Source organism: Rutilus rutilus (genome assembly GCF_951802725.1).
Source record: "Rutilus rutilus genome assembly, chromosome: 15".
Classification (NCBI taxonomy): Eukaryota; Metazoa; Chordata; class Actinopteri; order Cypriniformes; family Leuciscidae; genus Rutilus; species Rutilus rutilus.
This window is the reverse complement of record NC_140220.1, coordinates 35,508,224-35,526,414: the sequence shown is the minus strand read 5'-3', so window position 1 is coordinate 35,526,414 and position 18,191 is coordinate 35,508,224. Positions and strand designations below refer to the sequence as shown.

General features: G+C 39.1%; 1 protein-coding gene across 4 annotated transcripts; it reads right to left on the bottom strand.

The window, feature by feature from the left end:
- Positions 1-2,470: 2,470 nt before the first annotated feature.
- On the bottom strand, positions 2,471-13,929 carry lrp11 (low density lipoprotein receptor-related protein 11). 4 transcript variants are annotated; one of them, XM_084432765.1, is made up of 9 exons: positions 13,131-13,929; positions 9,289-9,446; positions 7,313-7,454; positions 6,442-6,567; positions 6,193-6,339; positions 5,104-5,274; positions 4,372-4,428; positions 3,652-3,753; positions 2,471-3,453 (listed from the first exon to the last, which is right to left on the bottom strand). In XM_084432765.1, exons 1-9 carry the CDS (start codon positions 13,744-13,746, stop codon positions 3,299-3,301), a joined length of 1,674 nt encoding a protein of 557 aa, XP_084288891.1. In that variant the 5' UTR covers positions 13,747-13,929; the 3' UTR covers positions 2,471-3,298. The 4 variants fall into 4 exon arrangements, with proteins under 4 accessions (XP_084288891.1, XP_084288892.1, XP_084288894.1 ...); XM_084432766.1 differs by having other exon boundaries at positions 4,372-4,425; positions 13,131-13,923; XM_084432767.1 differs by having other exon boundaries at positions 3,429-3,539; positions 13,131-13,923.
- Between the last annotated feature and the right edge of the window lie 4,262 nt (positions 13,930-18,191).

Sequence of the window (18,191 nt, the reverse complement as noted above, 5' to 3'; positions counted from 1 at the left end):
TTAAGTTAACATGTTAACAAACGCTAATATTTAATGATAATGGTAACGTAGTATTAGAAGTTAATGATAGCCCCTCACAAATGGTGCACAAGCTGCGTTAACTTTCTACAAATGATTAAATTAACCAATTCAACTTAAGTAGTCACAGATACACTGTCTCTAACATAAAAGTTAAACTCCAACGTACAGAGCAACAATTATTTATTAATCTGATAATATATACGACCTTACCGAGCCAAACACCGCCGCCATTACTGAAGATTCGCCGGCGCCACCATTGGCTGCTGTCGCTTGACTTAAAGTTAAATGTGATTGGTTGCTACTACGTTGGACGATACTGATTGGCTGTCACGAAATAGCAGGTCCCTCCTAATATGGCAGGGCTTCCGGCTGTCAACGGCAGCTACTTCCGGCTGTCAACGGCAGCTACTTCCTGCTGCCAGCTGCCGATTTTTCGCTGAACCCCCTCTCATCATTATGATCACAACTTGTATTAAAGGAGTCATAACCTAGTATTACATTGGATACCTACTGCTGTATTATAGTCTTTCAGGCCCTTCTAAAAAAGAAAAGTGGAAAAAAAAATAAACACAGACCTACTTTTACCCTTATTTCTGAAGGCATTATTGTCTCGCGAGATCAATGCGATGTTTTGGCTGTCGTGGACGCTCTATATGGCTCTGCACGCCAGTTGAAAGGGTTGTTGGGACAGCGTCATTAAAAATGAATTTCATCCACTGGTCCCTGATAGTTTCGTCCGATTTTGGGAGATAAAACACATTTACATGTTTTTAATGGCAATCAACCACAGAGCAAGTCCGGTGTGCACTCGGTTTCTCCATCTTTCTCGACTGAACTGAATATGAGGGGGAGAGGGGAAGGGGGGCTTCCTGCTGCGGTGTCCATATATGGTATATCCTACTACCTCATGACGTCAAGAGGGAGCTGAAATCAAAATCTCGTATTTGAGTGCGCGTGCACGCGCGCTGGTTTATTTACCCTGAGGTAAACAAACGCTTCACTTTTAAATATCGGCTTCCCGGCCAGTGTATAATCGTTAGTCGATCATAACATAAATTGATTCTCGTGGAAAAGTGAAAATTGCAGGTTATGACTCCTTTAATCACTTTAATCAGATCATTGTTTCTGTCTAAATGAATACATGATATTAGCTAACTAACTGTATGATTTATATTATCTTAGACCTGTACATGTTTGACGTATGACATTACTTTGACCGTCACCTCTGATAACAGATCACTCTAAATTGTAAAGTAGACACTTGCATTTTCTGTAAAGCTGCTTTGAAAAAAACGATATGTATTGTGACAAACAAATGTGAATCGAACTGAATCATTGTAAGACATGCTGGCAAACTTTGATCTGAAACTTTGGTTTTTCGCACACATTTATGTATGCACAATTAAGCATGCATGTGACAATCCAAACCAGAAGAAAATATGGATACTCATATAGTTGGTCCACATTTTAATAGATTTTTTTTACAATGTATTTCTCCAAGTTTATTCAAATATAATGTGATATTTTTTACAATCATATATTTTATAGTTTCAAAACATTTGAGCACAATTACACTAATTATACAGACTAGTATTTAATATCACAGTTAAGCCATAAAAACCACACTGAAATCTTTCAAGTCCTAACCAGATATTCTCTGATATAAGGCCATATTTCTTAATCCAAGGAATTCTTGTCATGGTCTGTTTTTAATTGTAAAGTTGCAATCTAGAACTTTTACGATGGCACCAATACTTCTAATAATTAAGCCTGTATTCCCTGGCCTGGACTGAGATTCATAAAAAACACAATGTCAAGCACATGTTCATGTAAGGATACAGAAACGTACTGGGTTAAATGTTTATCCTACTAAGGCTGAGCACATCTTCAGACATTCTCCCGAATTAAACAGAAAAATGTTCAGTGATACTGCAAGTCTCATTTAAGGTCATACAGAAGCATCAGGCTTGTGGTATATCATGCTGCATTAAAAAAATATTCATTCACATGATTGATATTTTATTTTCAAATTTTCAAGGTACCATGATTTGAGACTGACTTATTTTGGTATACTATATAGGAGAGATAGCTGTGTCATTTTGCACTATCAACAGCAAGAATACTTCTGATCTACAATCAATAGATCAGTGGAAGTCAACCCTGCTCTCGGAGAACTACCTGGCCCTGCTCCAGCACACCTGGTCATGTGCTCCAGCACACCTGGTCATGAGCTCCAGCACACCTGGTCATGTGCTCCAGCACACCTGGTCATGTGCTCCAGCGGCATCTCTAGGTTCTGCACCAGCCGTTCGTAAGGTCTTACTTAAACAAGAACGTAAAGTCCACACTCGGGTCATGGGAATTACTAGCTGGTTTGCAACTAATAACATTCTGAAACTGTATTTGAATTTAATAAGGAGCCACAAATAAATAATATTACCAAAAAAAAGAAAAAAAATTATTACATTTATTATGATTGATTAAATTTGTCATTTATAACATGGCACACATAGGCGTTGAAGACAAGTCATTTATTAACGAAATGTTCTCTCTTTTAAAATCTAAACGAGTGTAAATGTCAACATCATTTATGTCTCAAGGATTGAAGTCTGATTCTGATGCAGTTTGATATATACTGAGATATGCTGCGTTACTTCTTGTCGGAGACTGGCAGAAATATGTTGTTTATACGCAGAGTCAACTAAGCTTAATGGTCAAAAAATATTTAGTTGTGCGCAAGATGTGATTTAGGCTTCACACTGCGAGCCTCAGCGCTCACGTCCCATTTACTGCTCAGATCTGAATTTTTTTTTTGTAAAGCTGTTCACACTGTTGTTTTAAAATCTTTGAACTGCACAGAACTGAGACAAATGTTGATCTAGAGTGACATTAATTCTGATGTGACTGTTCAGACTGCGGTCATGATACAAAACATCTGACCTGTGTCGGATTTAGGACCAGATATGGAAGTGGCACAAACCAGAATTAAAAAGATCAGATTCCATGTGGTTTGTGCCGTTCACACTGTCATGAGAAAAACAGATCTGAGTCACATATGAGCAAAAAAAATCAGATTTGGGCCTGCAGTCTGAACGTAAAAAAGTGCCGTTTACATGGAGACTAGGCTGTCACTGTAACTTACGCACAGCTGGTGCATCATGAGCAGGGCTGGCTACTCCTGCTTTACTCTTCTGACAACTAAAGTTTCCTCTACCACACACACTCATGCACAAACAGTGCATCAGATCGGAGGGTTGATTGACAGGTGACTGTTCTGCTACAGATACATGCCATTGATGAGGTAATCGGACTCTTCTGTGGTGAGAGGCAAAGCTCTCTTCAGTCTGCGACGCACAAGCCAGAGCCTGACGCCCGCCATCAGCAAGAGCAGAGAGCTGATGATCAGACCCAGAGCCAGCGGGAGGATTGCACCTACACACACACACACACACACACACAATGAGACAACAAGAGCAGAGCGCTGATGATCAGACCCAGAGCCAGCGGGAGGATTGCACCTACACACACACTCACACACAATCACACTTCAAATGTTTGAGGAAATACACACACACACAGAAGTATAAGTGACGTGTGTGTATGTTTGGGGACTCGTGAAGTAAAACGCACCTGATTCAGGGGGTGGGTGTCCTTCCAGCACACGGTATATTTTAGATGCTGGCTCTAAGAGAGGATTCTGCAGTTTCTCCTCATGGACCGAGGCTATGGGAGCTGCACACAGAAAAGCAGCTGTTTTTATCATTACGTGCTATTTAATTTGATCAAAAGCCAAGTTAACACAAGGACATTACAGACTCTGACTACTATGAAAGCTTGTTTCCGCCACAGAATAAAACATTTTACAAGAAAATTGCGACTTTTTTTCTCACAATTGCGAGTTTACATCTCGCAATTCTGACTTTATATCTCGCAAACGTGCAATTGTGAGAAAAAACAGTCACAAATGGTGTTATAAAGTCAGAATTGCGAGATGTAAACGCGCAATTGTGAGGAAAAGTCACAAATTGTGTTATAAAGTCAGAATTCCGTGATATAAAGTCGCAATTGCGTGTTATAATAGGTTTTTTATTGATTATTTTTTATTCTTATTTTAAAACAAGCTTCCATAGACTACCCTAACTGAAGTCACACAAAAAACAATAATGGGGCATGAGACACTAACACGCATTGTTGATGTTAACAGTACATGTTGTTCGTGAAAGCACTTTGATTTTCACTGTAAGGGGAAACTAGATTCTTCTTTGAAATCAATGAAATCACGGAGTGAACGTGCATTAGATTTACATTGTTTAAATCATTTGAAACAAGACCTGATGCTGTTGTACATACATGTGTATATTGTCCTGCTGGGTAATGGAGTTGCAGTGGCCTGATGTTTTGTTACTGCTGAAAGATGGCAAAAGAATCATTTTTAGAGTCACAGCATTCTCAATTAAATCAATCTTATTTTATACATTTAATTAGCTAATCAGAGAATAGTGATGGGGGATTTCAAAACTCTGCTTCATGAAGCTTCGAAACCTTTGTGAATCTTTTGTTTCGATTCAGTGGTTCAGAGCGCATATCAAACTGCCAAAGTCACGTGATTTCAGTAAACAAGGCTTCGTTACGTCATAATTGTTTCGAAACGTTTCGAAATGTCAATGGTTCACCGCTGGTGGGCGATGATCTCTGTGAACCCATGAATCATGAGGAGTCACTGAGATTGGCAAACCATTGAACAAGTGTCTGTGGGTTTTACCTGATCTCTGATCATATATATTAGACTTAAGTATAATTAAAAGGAATAATAGTAGTTAATAGCCTCTTATAGGCCTGTTTAGCTGAGCCATCCATGGAACAAACAAAACAAGCCCTGAAAATTTGATATTTAATCTTATTATACAAATGGGTTTGTAAAAGGTTGTTTTATGCATGTTTGGCCTGAGTTTTTGTTGCATTTCCACTGTTCTGACCAGCAGGGGTCACAGTGAATCATTTTACGAAGCAAACGGTTCAATTGATTCGAAACTTTGAAAAGCTTTGTTTCTCCCATCACTATCAAAGGTGGTCGAGTCTCACGTGGTTTCTGAATGCACTCATTCACACAATCAGACTTCTGGAGGAAGTTGTTGTGGTTTCCTTTGCAGCCGCCGTACTGGAAGTGCTGGCAGTCTCCCATTTCAGGATCATAATACCAGCGTGGGAAAACCCCTTTACACGGGCCGGCCACTGGGGGCGCTGCACAGGGATCTGACACACACACACACACAGACACTTTTGTTCTCCACACACTATCAAGTGTGTAGACATAGGCCGCATTTACACTTCAGGTCTTGATGCCCAATTCCGATTTGTTGACTATATCTGATTGCGTTGACGACCAGCTTACATCTTCTTTTAAACGTGACTCAAAACCGATATCTGCATTTTTACTATACACTTGGCGAAACAACCCAGGGTTGACGTACTGTCCAGGAAAAGCTTAGGCTAAAAATGAACTAAAATTGGCGCGAATTGCAATGAACGCAGACGAAATTATATTACAAGCTTTTGCTTTCCGCACCATCTTTAACAGTCTGCAACACATTTGTCTCTTAAGCCGGAGGAAAAAAAAGAGGAGAGCCCTTGTTGCAGCTTTGGCATTGAAAAGAGTCACGTGATCACGGTTGGTGTCCACCTGAGTTGATATATCCGATTCATATCAGATTTATTTCCACATATGAATGAGGTCTGAAACCGATCTGAGAATATCGTAATCCTGTGCCACAAAAAAAAGAAAGAAATCGGAACTGGGTCACTTGAACCATGTACTGTAAATATGGCCATAGACAGGCTTTGTTAATGAAAGCTGTTGGAAGAGAATGGAAGGAAAGGAGTGGATGAATTCTGACCTCATCATGTGTTTGAGCAGTCACAGTGATTTGTCTTCAATAGTGTCTTGCTTATTTAAAGGCATAAACATTCTTCAAGACATCTAGAGTGAGTAACTAAATAATGATGAAATTTCACTTTTGGTGCGCGCGTGTGTGTGTGTGTGTGTGTGTGTGTGTGTGTGTGTGTGTGTGTGTGTGTGTGTGTGTGTGTGTGTGTGTGTGTGTGTGTGTGTGTGTGTGTGTGCGTGCGTGCGTGCGTGTGCGTGTGCTTTGAATGATGTATCTTGAGCATTACCTTGGTTGATGAAGCCATAATGTTGGTGTAGTTCAGGTTTAGGGCTGTCAGTGAGCTGTATCTCTGATGGCGTCTGGGCTCCTGCTTTAGGTTTTTGTATATCTAGCCCATGTTTAGAGGAGGGGTTGGACTTGTGACCAGTATCAACTATAAAACAGACCAAACACTTTTATACATCTTACAATAATTGGGGTCCTGAAAAGGCTTTTGAGAAGATGGCTGGAGAATGGCTTGGTGGTCTAGGCTTACAGTTTTGGCAGAAATCTTCATCTGATCGGTCCGGGCAGTGTTGCTTTCCATCGCAGGCATAACCGATGTCAATGCAGCAGCCATCATCACACATGAACTGATACCGAGAACAGTGACCTGTACACACTTCAGAGAAACACACACATCTGTGTCATGTCCATACAGATTCATGTTTACAGTTAATTAACCCCCACTGGGCAATTACAAGGGTCTCCACATAACAGACATCAGAACAATACGTTAAGAAACCAAGACAATAAAAACACATGTACAGCAGTAAGAAAAGGTCATATATTATGCTTAAACAAATATTGTCTTACAAATCATAATAATAATCAAAAAGTGGAGCAATTGACTAGTCGATTAGTCGATTAGTGAGGTCAACTAACGAGATTACCTAGATTATTTCCCTCTTACTAGTGTTTTTATTTCTTGCGGTTGTACTGTATTTTTAAGGGGGTGAATTTAGAAAAGCAACTTCCCAAAATCCCTGTTTATATACATGTACACATATATATATATATATATATATATACACACATTTCACAATACACATTGTTTCAAACCATTGTTTCATTAAATTTGGGACCAATTTGGACCGAATTTGGGACCAAAAATTATGTTGACCTAAATTGGTATTATCTAATTGTGTAGTTAAACAGCTGACAGCTATTCAACCTTATTCATCTGTGAGACAGTCTAACATAAGGATGGCCAAAACCAGTGAAATATCAACTGATTTGATAACTCTGAGTTCTTGTAATATTTTATTACCATTTTCTAAACTATAGTGAATAAACTGTGATAATGTGAGAAATGTTGAAGGTGTCTGAATTAATTTTGATTTGACTGTAAACCAGTAATGTCTGACCTTCAGCGTTTGGCGCAGGGGCGAGCACACTGACCGACACGTTGTCAGAGCTCTTCTGTCCCGCTGTGTCGGTGACGGTGATCTCAAAGGTGTAAATCCCTTCTCTGAGTCCGCTGAGCTTCAGCAGGCCTGGATGAGTCACCTGCACAGATCAGACGACATAAGACCAGTAAACACTCAGACAACAAGACCAGTAGACACTCAGACGACATAAGACTAGTAAACACTCAGACGACATAAGACTAGTAAACACTCAGACGACAAGACCAGTAGACACTCAGACGACAAGACCAGTAGACACTCAGACGACATAAGACTAGTAAACACTCAGACGACAAGACCAGTAAACACTCAGACGACAGGACCAGTAAACACTCAGACAGACCAGTAAACACTCAGACGACAAGACCAGTAGACACTCAGACGACAAGACCAGTAGACACTCAGACGACATAAGACCAGTAAACACTCAGACGACAAGACCAGTAGACACTCAGACGACATAAGACTAGTAAACACTCAGACGACAAGACCAGTAAACACTCAGACGACATAAGACCAGTAAACACTCAGACGACATAAGACCAGTAAACACTCAGACCAGTAAACACTCAGACGACAAGACCAGTAAACACTCAGACGACAAGACCAGTAAACACTCAGACGACATAAGACCAGTAAACACTCAGACGACATAAGACCAGTAAACACTCAGACCAGTAAACACTCAGACGACAAGACCAGTAAACACTCAGACGACATAAGACCAGTAAACACTCAGACCAGTAAACACTCAGACGACAGGAGCAGTAAACACTCAGACAGACCAGTAAACACTCAGACCAGTAAACACTCAGACGACAAGACCAGTAAACACTCAGACGACATAAGACCAGTAAACACTCAGACGACATAAGACCAGTAAACACTCAGACCAGTAAACACTCAGACGACAAGACCAGTAAACACTCAGACGACAAGACCAGTAAACACTCAGACGACATAAGACCAGTAAACACTCAGACGACATAAGACCAGTAAACACTCAGACCAGTAAACACTCAGACGACAAGACCAGTAAACACTCAGACGACATAAGACCAGTAAACACTCAGACGACATAAGACCAGTAAACACTCAGACCAGTAAACACTCAGACGACAAGACCAGTAAACACTCAGACGACAAGACCAGTAAACACTCAGACGACATAAGACCAGTAAACACTCAGACGACATAAGACCAGTAAACACTCAGACCAGTAAACACTCAGACGACAAGACCAGTAAACACTCAGACGACATAAGACCAGTAAACACTCAAGCCCTGAAAAGTGAAGCCAAAACGTCTCGATCGCCCCCCGGTGACTGGTCCTAGTATAGGTCATAAGCCCCGCCTCCCTGTGTTATTCAACGGGACTTGAGACCAACTAAACAATTTAATTAAACTTCAAATATCTTTTCTCCGAAGGTGGTTTCTGTCATTTACTGTAGTTTTTATCACGCTGATGTAAGTTCAAGTGTTTGGTTTTAAAATAAGTTTGTTTTTAGTTAGTTGCTGCTATAAAAACGGTGGTGTGACATCATGATTAACAGCCGTGATTGACAGGTTCTCTGAGCGAAGTAGTCACTGAAGCACCAACAGACTTTTTTTCGGGATCTTCGGAGGACTGAGGAGATTGGAGCTTTAAATTTAATATCTAAATTTCTATTTTCACACCGAGAGTGAGAGCGGGGCCTTGATTTCGCAGACTCAAGCCCCAAGATGTCAGCGCCATATCGGGACACTGGCGGCTTACCTTCTCACCAATGGAAGAGAGAGAAGGGGCGTCGTCCATTTTTTTTAAAGTCTATGGTACAAACCAATAGTACAGCGAGGGTTTTCTCAAACGTTGCTAAGTCCGACTGGTCAGGATGTTCACACAGAGCAATGTTGAGTGTTAAACTTTGAGAGATGACTGACTGTGACCGGTTTACCTTAATTTTAACGGAGGGGTCTCCTTTCACAAGAGCCCAGTCATAATGTATGATGTCATGATCATCGGTGCTGTCTCTGCCGTCCAGCACCGCCCAGTCCGTCGGCAGCTGAACCACCAGATCCTGACCCGCATCACTGCGGGGCGGCTCATCCAAACCTGTGGGACCCAAACCCAGGAAAATCAAGTTTTTTGTGCCAACACTATTTAAAACTACAGCCTTTAAGTTCAATGTACAATAGAGGGTACACAGATCTTTTAATCTTAAAGGATTAGTTCACTTTAGAATTAAAATTTCCTGATAATTTACTCTCCTCCACGTCATCCAAGATATTCATGCCTTTCTTCAGTCGAAAACAAATGAAGGTTTTTGAGGAAAACATTCCAGGATTGTTCTCCATATAGTGTCTTCAATGGGGTCCAACGGGTCGAAGGTCCAAATGTGAGTTTCAGTGCAGCTTCAAAGTCTCGACACGATCCAGCCGAGGAATAAGAGTCTTATCTAGACAAACCAGCGCTCATTTTCTAAAACAATAAACATTTATATACTTTTTAACCACAAATGCTCGTCTTGCACGTCCACGATTTCATGCATTACGTAATCAGGTTGAAAGGTCACACATGTTCCAGTTAAAAAAAACTCCATCTCAGTTTCTCCTCCAACTTCAAAATGGTCCAATGTCGTTTTTTTTACCTTTTATTATTATTATTTATTTTTTTGTAAATGCTGTTTGACTCAGTCTTTGCACGTTGGCTTTGTAAACACTAGGTCGGTACTTCCGCCTACATCACACGTGACCTTTCAACGTGATTACACAATGTGTGTCGCATCGCAGAGCTAGTGCAAGACCAGCATTTGTGGTTAAAAAGTATATAAATGTTTCTTTTTTTTAGAAAATGTTATTTATTACTTGGCTGGGATCGTGTTGAGCCTTTGAAGCTGCACTGAAACTGCAATTTGGACCCCACTGAAGTCCATTTTATGGAGAAAAATCCTGGAATGTTTTCCTCAAAAACCTTCATTTCTTTTCGACTGAAGAAAGAAAGACATCTTGGATGACGTGGGGGCGAGTAAATTATCAGGACATTTTTATTCTGAAGTGACCTAATCCTTTAAATGAACTCTTGCACACGGGAAGAGTGGATGCAAAAAGGAAGACTCTGATAAGAAATACTCTGGAGGGAGGTGTGAATGCTTTGGACTTACTCTCAAGATCGGCTGGATTAAACGCTGCCTGCATGCTGATCCTAATTTGTGATGGTTTTACATACCTAAATTCATCTTTGAAAAATGTGGGGGGTTAAATTTTATTGTCTTGCGATTTTAAATGCAACAAACTTCCAGTCAAGATTGCTAATTTTCAGAAGCAAGCCTTGGAGGCCTGTAAGCTTGCCTTTAGCCACAATGTTTCCCCTCATATGAGTATTATATGGAACAATCAGAATGTGCTGCGTGGAAAAAATATATATCTTTAAGAATTGGGTTGACAAAGGTGTAATTTTTGTTTTGGATTTGTTAACCTGAAGGTTGGCAGCTTTTATTCCCATACTGAATTTACTGACATTTTTGGAGTGGATTCCTCACCTTAAGTTTATGATTGGGTTATTAATTCTATTTCACCTAAACTTTTGCATATGGTTAGGTCATACTGTAGTTACAGAGTATCAGTCTGTGAAATGCCCCAATTATCCATTGGAGGATTGGAGCTTTCCGATGTCAAATGTAACAATTTTCCAATGTAACAATTTTTGGATTAGAAGATTCCTTATTAGGAAAATCAGCTGTCATCCCAAAGCTTTTTTCAAATGGAAATAAAATTATCCTTCTCTTTCTACTATTAAGATATGGACTGGCATTAATGAGTTTCTGTTACCAACAAATGGAAAGAGCTTCACTTTAAAAATCTACATAATTACTATCCCTGTAACTCTCTGCTTTCTAAGTTTAAGTTAGACATCTCTTCACATGCACATTCTGTAACTCTAATCTTGAAGTTCTGGAAAGAAGTAGCCTGTCTTATTTTCTCTGCTTATAACAAACTTTTTATTTTTGAGATTATGAATGTGCTGTTTTTGATTTGGGACTCCAGGTCAAAAGAGATGGACGACAGATTAAAACGGCTAACTCTACGTGGCCAGTTTCATCTCCATAAATGTAAAGTCACTGATTCTACGCCCAATTTTAGGCTTTTCTGTGTTGATTTAAAGTTATTCTATGACTCTTGTTGATCAGCTAACAAGAAAGCCGCTAAAACTGCTCTGTTGTTTAAAAAAAAAAAGATGGTTTCATTATAAGTTACCTCCTGATTTCCTGAAGATGACAATTTTTAATAAAAAAACAAAACAAAACATCATTTATTTCTATTTTTTTTTTCATGTATCGTATGTTTAATTTCTATTGCTTTAAATGTTTTATAAATTATTTTTTGTAGACTATCTCTTACTGTATGTTCTTTACTGCCTTGCTTTACCTTGAGTTTCTTATCCTATTTTTTGTGTGTGATACATGTATCCCCTGTGATCTTTGTTCAATAATGCAGAGAAGGAAGCAGAGTTTCTTGAAGCTCTCAGAGTTTCAAGTATTTTCCCCACAGAATCCTCTATAGAATCTACTCTATATTTCAATTTCAATTTATTAATGGATAGCCCCTTGAGATGCAACATCTCATTTTCAAGAGGGTCCAATGCTGTTGCACTTCTGAACAATGACACAATTCGGTTTTTTTGAAGAAAACTCTCAAAATCATGGGGTCACAAAGAGACTTGTCTAATCAAACCCTTTCTAGAATGAGAATCCCCGTCCCAGCTATATAACAAATTCCAGACTAAACGTCTAAAATCAGCCGCTTGCTCACTTATCAATAGCACATAACACACTATTTAGGCCAGGGGATAGGGAGCAAATTCAGACAGTGAAAATATTTTGTAAAACAATTAAACTGTAAAAAATAAAAGAAACACTTTATTTTCTTTTAGATGTCTTTTGACTACTTTTAAATGTGTACTACAATTCAAAATTTTGGGTCGTTAAGATTTTGCTCATAATGCTGCATTTATTTGATCAAAATTTCAGTAAAAGTGTAATACTGTGAAAATATTGTTGGAATTTAAAATAACTCTATTGACTCTAATAAAAATAATTTATTCCTGTGATGGCAAAGCTGAATTTTCAGTCTTCAGTGTCACGTGATCCTTTATAAATCATTCTAATTTGCTGATTCGCTGCTCAGGAAACTTACTTTATTGACTGCCTTCACGTGCTATACTTCTAAAGTCGTGATTAGTTCATCGCATTCAAGTGCTTTTGTTGTCGGTAATAACAGGAATCATGGATGACACTAGGTTTATTCTCACCTATTAATTAGGAACATTATATTGGTAACACTTTACTATAAGGTTCATTAGTTAACATTAGTTAATGTATTAATTAACATTAACAATGAGCAATACATTTGTTACAGTATTTATTAATGTTATTTAATAAAAATACAGCTGTTTATCATTTGTTTATGTTAGTTCACAGTGCATTAACTAATGTTAACAAATACAACCTTTGATTTTAATAATGTATTAGTAAATGTTATAATTTAATTAAGATTAATAAATGCTATAGAAGTATTGTTCATTCTTAGTTCATGTTAACTAATGAACCTTAATGTAAAGTGTTACCATTATATGTTCAGTCTTCAGTGTCACATGACATAAAGTGACCCTTCAGAAAGCATTCTAACATGCTGACTGCTAAAGAAACTTTGCTATTATAGGCTGATTATGATCAATGCTGAAAACAGTTGTGCTGCCTCATATTTTTGTGGAAATCTCGTCTCAACCGGAGAAACCCACCCTCCATTAGGGACTCCTCCTCCCCGATCCCATAAGCGGGTCTCCCCCCGGGAGGCTCGGGACGGCCCGGTGCAGCAGAGGGGTCTCCCCCCGGGGGCTCGCGGGCTCTGGTGCTGTTGTCTGCCCGGCTGTAGGTGCTGAAGCCCGGCTGGAAGGAGAACGAGCACACACTCCTGCCTCCGTAGGTGCAGTTGAACAGGTAACAGCGCAGACTGCCGTCCGGCTGCGTGAGCTCCTCCTGGATGATGGCGTCAGTGCAGTGCGGCAGCGCGCAGCACGCGTGCACGCAGTCCCTCCAGCTGAACAAGCGCTGCGGAGCGGACAGGAACGCGCCGCCCTGCTCGATGGACGCGCTGGCGCGGATGATGCGCTCCTCCTGCGCCTGAAAGCCCCCGACACAGCGGTCCCCGTCCCCCTCACCCCCTCTCGGGCCCGGCTCGTCCTGCTGGAGCTGTTTGCGGAACTCCTCCAGCAGTTCCTCCACGCCCGATATTTGGGATTTGAGGTCAGATGTTGGAGAGGAGGAGCGCGTCATCAGGACCGTCCTCGTCGCGCAGAGAAGAAGAGAACAGATGAGCGCTCGCTGGACATGATGATGAAGCGCAGAATGAAGCATAGTTGCGCTGTAAACGCTGCTTTCCCACGGTGGAAACGATCGCACGCTTTCTCTCACATCATATTCGAGATTCAAAGTGTCAGTTTACGACGTAAGAATCGCCGTTTTGCGCATTTTATTAGAACAGCACGAAGCACCTGTCGTCTCCACTGGCGCTGAGCTGGAGTCAGCATCAGTGAATGCAGTGTTGTGTTGCGATGCGGAGTCCCTGCAGGGGGCGCTCTGTGGCTCACACTGGCGCTGCCTCACGTGCTATGGGAGATTTACTACTGCCCTCTTCCCACTTCTTCCCACAGAAATCGCGATTTGTTTATTATTGACCATTTGTTTATCTACAATTAATATACAACTATCCAAAAAGTTGACATTAGTGGTACCCACATGATATGTAAATTTGATGGCAGGTCTTAGACAGTTCATATTCTATGTAAATAACAAAACTGTCATCAATATATCTCTGAAACAAAATAATGTTTTCAAAAAAGGATTATTATTGAAAACATATGTCCTCTAAAAAACCCAAATATACATTTACATATAAATGAGCTTTTTCTTGTTTGTATGTAAATATTATGGATAATATGAATAGAATGTCAAGTCACCTTTATTTATATAGCGCTTTTTACAATACAGATAGTTTCAAAGTAGCTTTACAGAGATAACAGAAAATAATGCAACAGTTTGTTTCTAGAAGAAAATAGCGTCACAGTCCAGTTTAAGGAAATTCAGTGATGGTTCATTTTTGTTGTATAAAAAGTTATTAATTTAGCTCATTTATATGTATATATAGCCACTCTGGAGAACAGTGATGTCACCGTCCAGCTCAGTTCTCATATAATGGTGTCAGTGCAGGCAGAATATCCCACAGCTTCAGTTGCAAATAACACTTGAGAGGGTGTTCATGTCCAATTTTTATCTTGGAAACTCGTATTTATGATGATTCCGAGAGCATGTGAAGGCAGCATTACAACACATATCAGAAATCAGGACGCTTTTTTTCAAAGGGTTGTTTTTGCATTAAATCTATTGACCTTCTCAGAGGGGGAAGTCGTCATAGTTGGGTAAACTTCTATAAATTCAACTACATTAAATCTATATATTTTTTGTGTTCCCATTTGCTCAAATAGCAAAATAAAAACTCCAAAGTAGTGTTTTCACAACTTACAAAAAGGGGAAAAACAACATATAGAGACAGATTGACACACACACACACACACACACACACACCTGAACAACAAGCAACCTTCTTCCAGCCCGTGTGAATTTTAATGGCATCCCTGATGAAAGATATGTTACAAACATGTTATCATTCATTGAGATACATGAGAGGGATTAATCGCCTCTATTAGACACTCTTCAGCATAATTTAAGGTTTTAAGGTAGCCTATATAGCCTGTTTTTTTGTGTGTGTTTTTTGGCCATACATGCTCTCTGCAACATTATAAACCTTTGACTAATCTAACTGTGAACAGACCTCATCTGGCTTTTACTAAATTAGTTAGATAATAATGAACAATACTTTTACAGAATTTATTAGTCTATGTTAAATTAAATGTCTTAACACACATGTGTGTGTGTGTGTGTGTGTGTGTATCTTTACTCTTCTTTTCATTTATTTATTTTTTAAATTGACAAAAATGACACATGGGACACGCTACGGTCTCATGGATGGACTTAACGGACACACACATGCGGCAGCCACTGTAAGTCCACAAGACCGAAAGTGCATATGAAGTGTGCCATTTGGGACAGGGACAAAGATATCAGCACACTTAGTATGTACTTGAAGTATTCCAGGGTGGGATGCATATCGTTGCAATCTTTCAAATAAACACAAAACATAATAAAAGTAATAAAGTGTTTTTTGGTAACACTTTACAATAAGGTTCATTAGTTAACTACATGAACTAATAATGAACATTATTATAATGTTTTTGGATACAGCATTTGGTTTCACTATACAGCAATTAAGCATTTATTAATCTTTATTAATGTTAATTTCAACATTTGCAAATACTTTATTTAAATCTTGTTAACATTAGTGCACTGTGAACTGAAATGAACTAACAATGAACAGATGTATATTTAAGTAACGTTAACAAAAATGAACAAATACAGTAACAAATGGATTGCTCATGGTTAGTTCATACATTAACTAATGTTAACTAATGAACCTTTGTAAAGTGTTTCCTGTTTTTATTATTATTATTATTATTTACACTTAGCATCACATATGCTTCTATTTAGGAAAAATGAAATAATTACTCAACAATAGTTACAACAGAGACGTATTTAATTTGTCATATGAATGAAATATACATTTGATTGTAATACCAAAATACTTAAGAAATAAGAAATATAGAAAGTCATGATAATCTTTTAAATGTCGAAACAGCAGCCTGACCGTTCTGTTAAGCCAAGGTAATGAGAGGAATAGCTGTGAACTGAGAACTGAGAACGTTTACAAAGACATGCAATTCAAATTTCAAGAACTGATTTTTTTATTTTTTTTTTAATCTACTTCTAGCCTTAAGGGTTAGCAAGGTAAATGTATTAGTGAGAAGGGTGTGCCTGCTTCTTTGAACACATCTAATCTAGGAATTATTTTGGGCAGACAAGCACGCATGTCTTGTGATGGCTGTAGGCGAGATCTGTATTTTGTTTTCATTGCAGTCAGAGCAGAAAATCCACTGTCACATAGGTAAGTGGTAGAAAAAGGTACTAAAACTGTGAGTGCAGCCGCTCCTAAGGTGGGATATTCCTTGGCAACAAAACACCCAGAACTGTCCAAGACTCTTTGGGCCCTATCATAAACCTGCGCAATGCAGCGCCAGGCACGACGCAAGTGTTATTTGCTAGTTTCAGCCCGACGCAGTTATCATTTTCACGTCCTGCGCCACGTTGTTTAAATAGCAAATGCATTTGTGCCCATGGCCTGCTGGTCTGAAAACGAGGTGTGTTCAGGTGCATTGTTGCTATTTTGTGCATAAAGATATGGTGGAGTCCGGCTTGTCCCGTAGATGGTCTGCTTGCGCACTTTAACCTCACGCACGAGCAGATCCATTTCCTCGCTAGAGAAGCGTTCAGTTTTTCCGCTTGCAAATTCCACCATGTAAATAGCGAATCCGTCACGGCGCGAGCGCAACTGGCTTTTAAAGGGAATGGGAAATGAGACTCGTTACGCCCAAAACACACCCATTACTCATTAAAGGTACACTGTGTAGTTTTTTAAGTATTTTATTCGCTAAAATCAATGTCTTTATTCATAAATATGTCCTCATTGGTGTAAAATGACCTCTGCCAATGATCAGACTAATCCTCGTAAGCGAAGAATTTCTTATCTTTATTTACATGGGACGGGTAAGTCCATGGAGGCTTCCATGTCGTTCCGCCATCTTGAAAAACTATAATAGCAGAGAGGGACAAAAAACACTAGGCTACCTCAACACGTTTTCGTTCATAGCCGGCGTCACGTGACTGAAACCAGCTGAAACGGACAAGGAGCTAATGAAGGAGAAAGACTTCGAAAGGGACGCTGAATTTGCCTGCTTTCTTCTCGACAGGTAAGTCAATGTTACGGTCTAAATTACCAGCTTTTTTTCATTGCTTGGTTGTGTACTTTATTATATAGGCAGCATAACAGTAGAACATGTATAGTTAAAAGCTAAAAAGGCTCTTTGATGAATAGCAGCATAGGCTATATTTGATGTAATAAGGTTTGCATTTCATGCATGTGATTCATACTGTAACATTCGTTTGTTCGTTGTGAGTCAAGTTGCAGTTTGTTTGAAATAACGAACCTCATCACCCGAAAGAAAACTCGATGAAGTGCTATTGGAAGACATGTTGTCATAGCTTCTTGGTACATAACGGCTACCGTAGTTGCAACACGCATTTGAAAAAGCGAGACGCTAGAGAGCATTATCCGTATGGAATGCCAAAGCTGACTTAATTATAAAGAAATAAATACATAAAGAAATATACAAAGAAATGTAAAAAAGTACAAATAAATGAGTATTTATACTTTTATTTCCTTTTTTATGTATAATTGTATTTTTTCACACATTTATTTATTTATTTATTTATTTATACATTTATTTATTTCCATTTTTATTTATTTATACATTTATTTATGTATATATGTTTTTATGTCTACATTTATTTATTTTCACATTTATTTATTTCTACATTTATTTATTTCCACATTTATTTATATCTACATTTATTTATTTCTACATTTCTTTGTCCGTATGCTAATGAGCGGGGCGTGTTTTACCTCAGACATCAGCAATCGAGCTCAGAGTGGCAGTGCTGAAGCTTTGAGGCCACAGTGACACCTTGTGGTGTGACCAAACGAAACGTAAGAGGTGTGCGGACAATATCACATTTTAAGTCATGTAATATCACCCTAACTGTATGTAGGGTAGGCTACATAGGGTTAACAC

What these genes read in the sequence shown, in the direction of transcription:
- lrp11 (XM_084432765.1), bottom strand. Translation starts at nt 13,746, where the DNA reads ATGCTTCATTCTGCGCTTCATCATCATGTCCAGCGAGCGCTCATCTGT. An exon ending in ACCCCTCCGTTAAAATTAAG is followed by an intron (nt 7,455 to 9,288) that starts GTAAACCGGTCA and finishes TGATCTGTGCAG; the next exon opens with GTGACTCATCCAGGCCTGCT. An exon ending in ACACCCACCCCCTGAATCAG is followed by an intron (nt 3,454 to 3,651) that starts GTGCGTTTTACT and finishes GTGTGTGTGTAG; the next exon opens with GTGCAATCCTCCCGCTGGCT.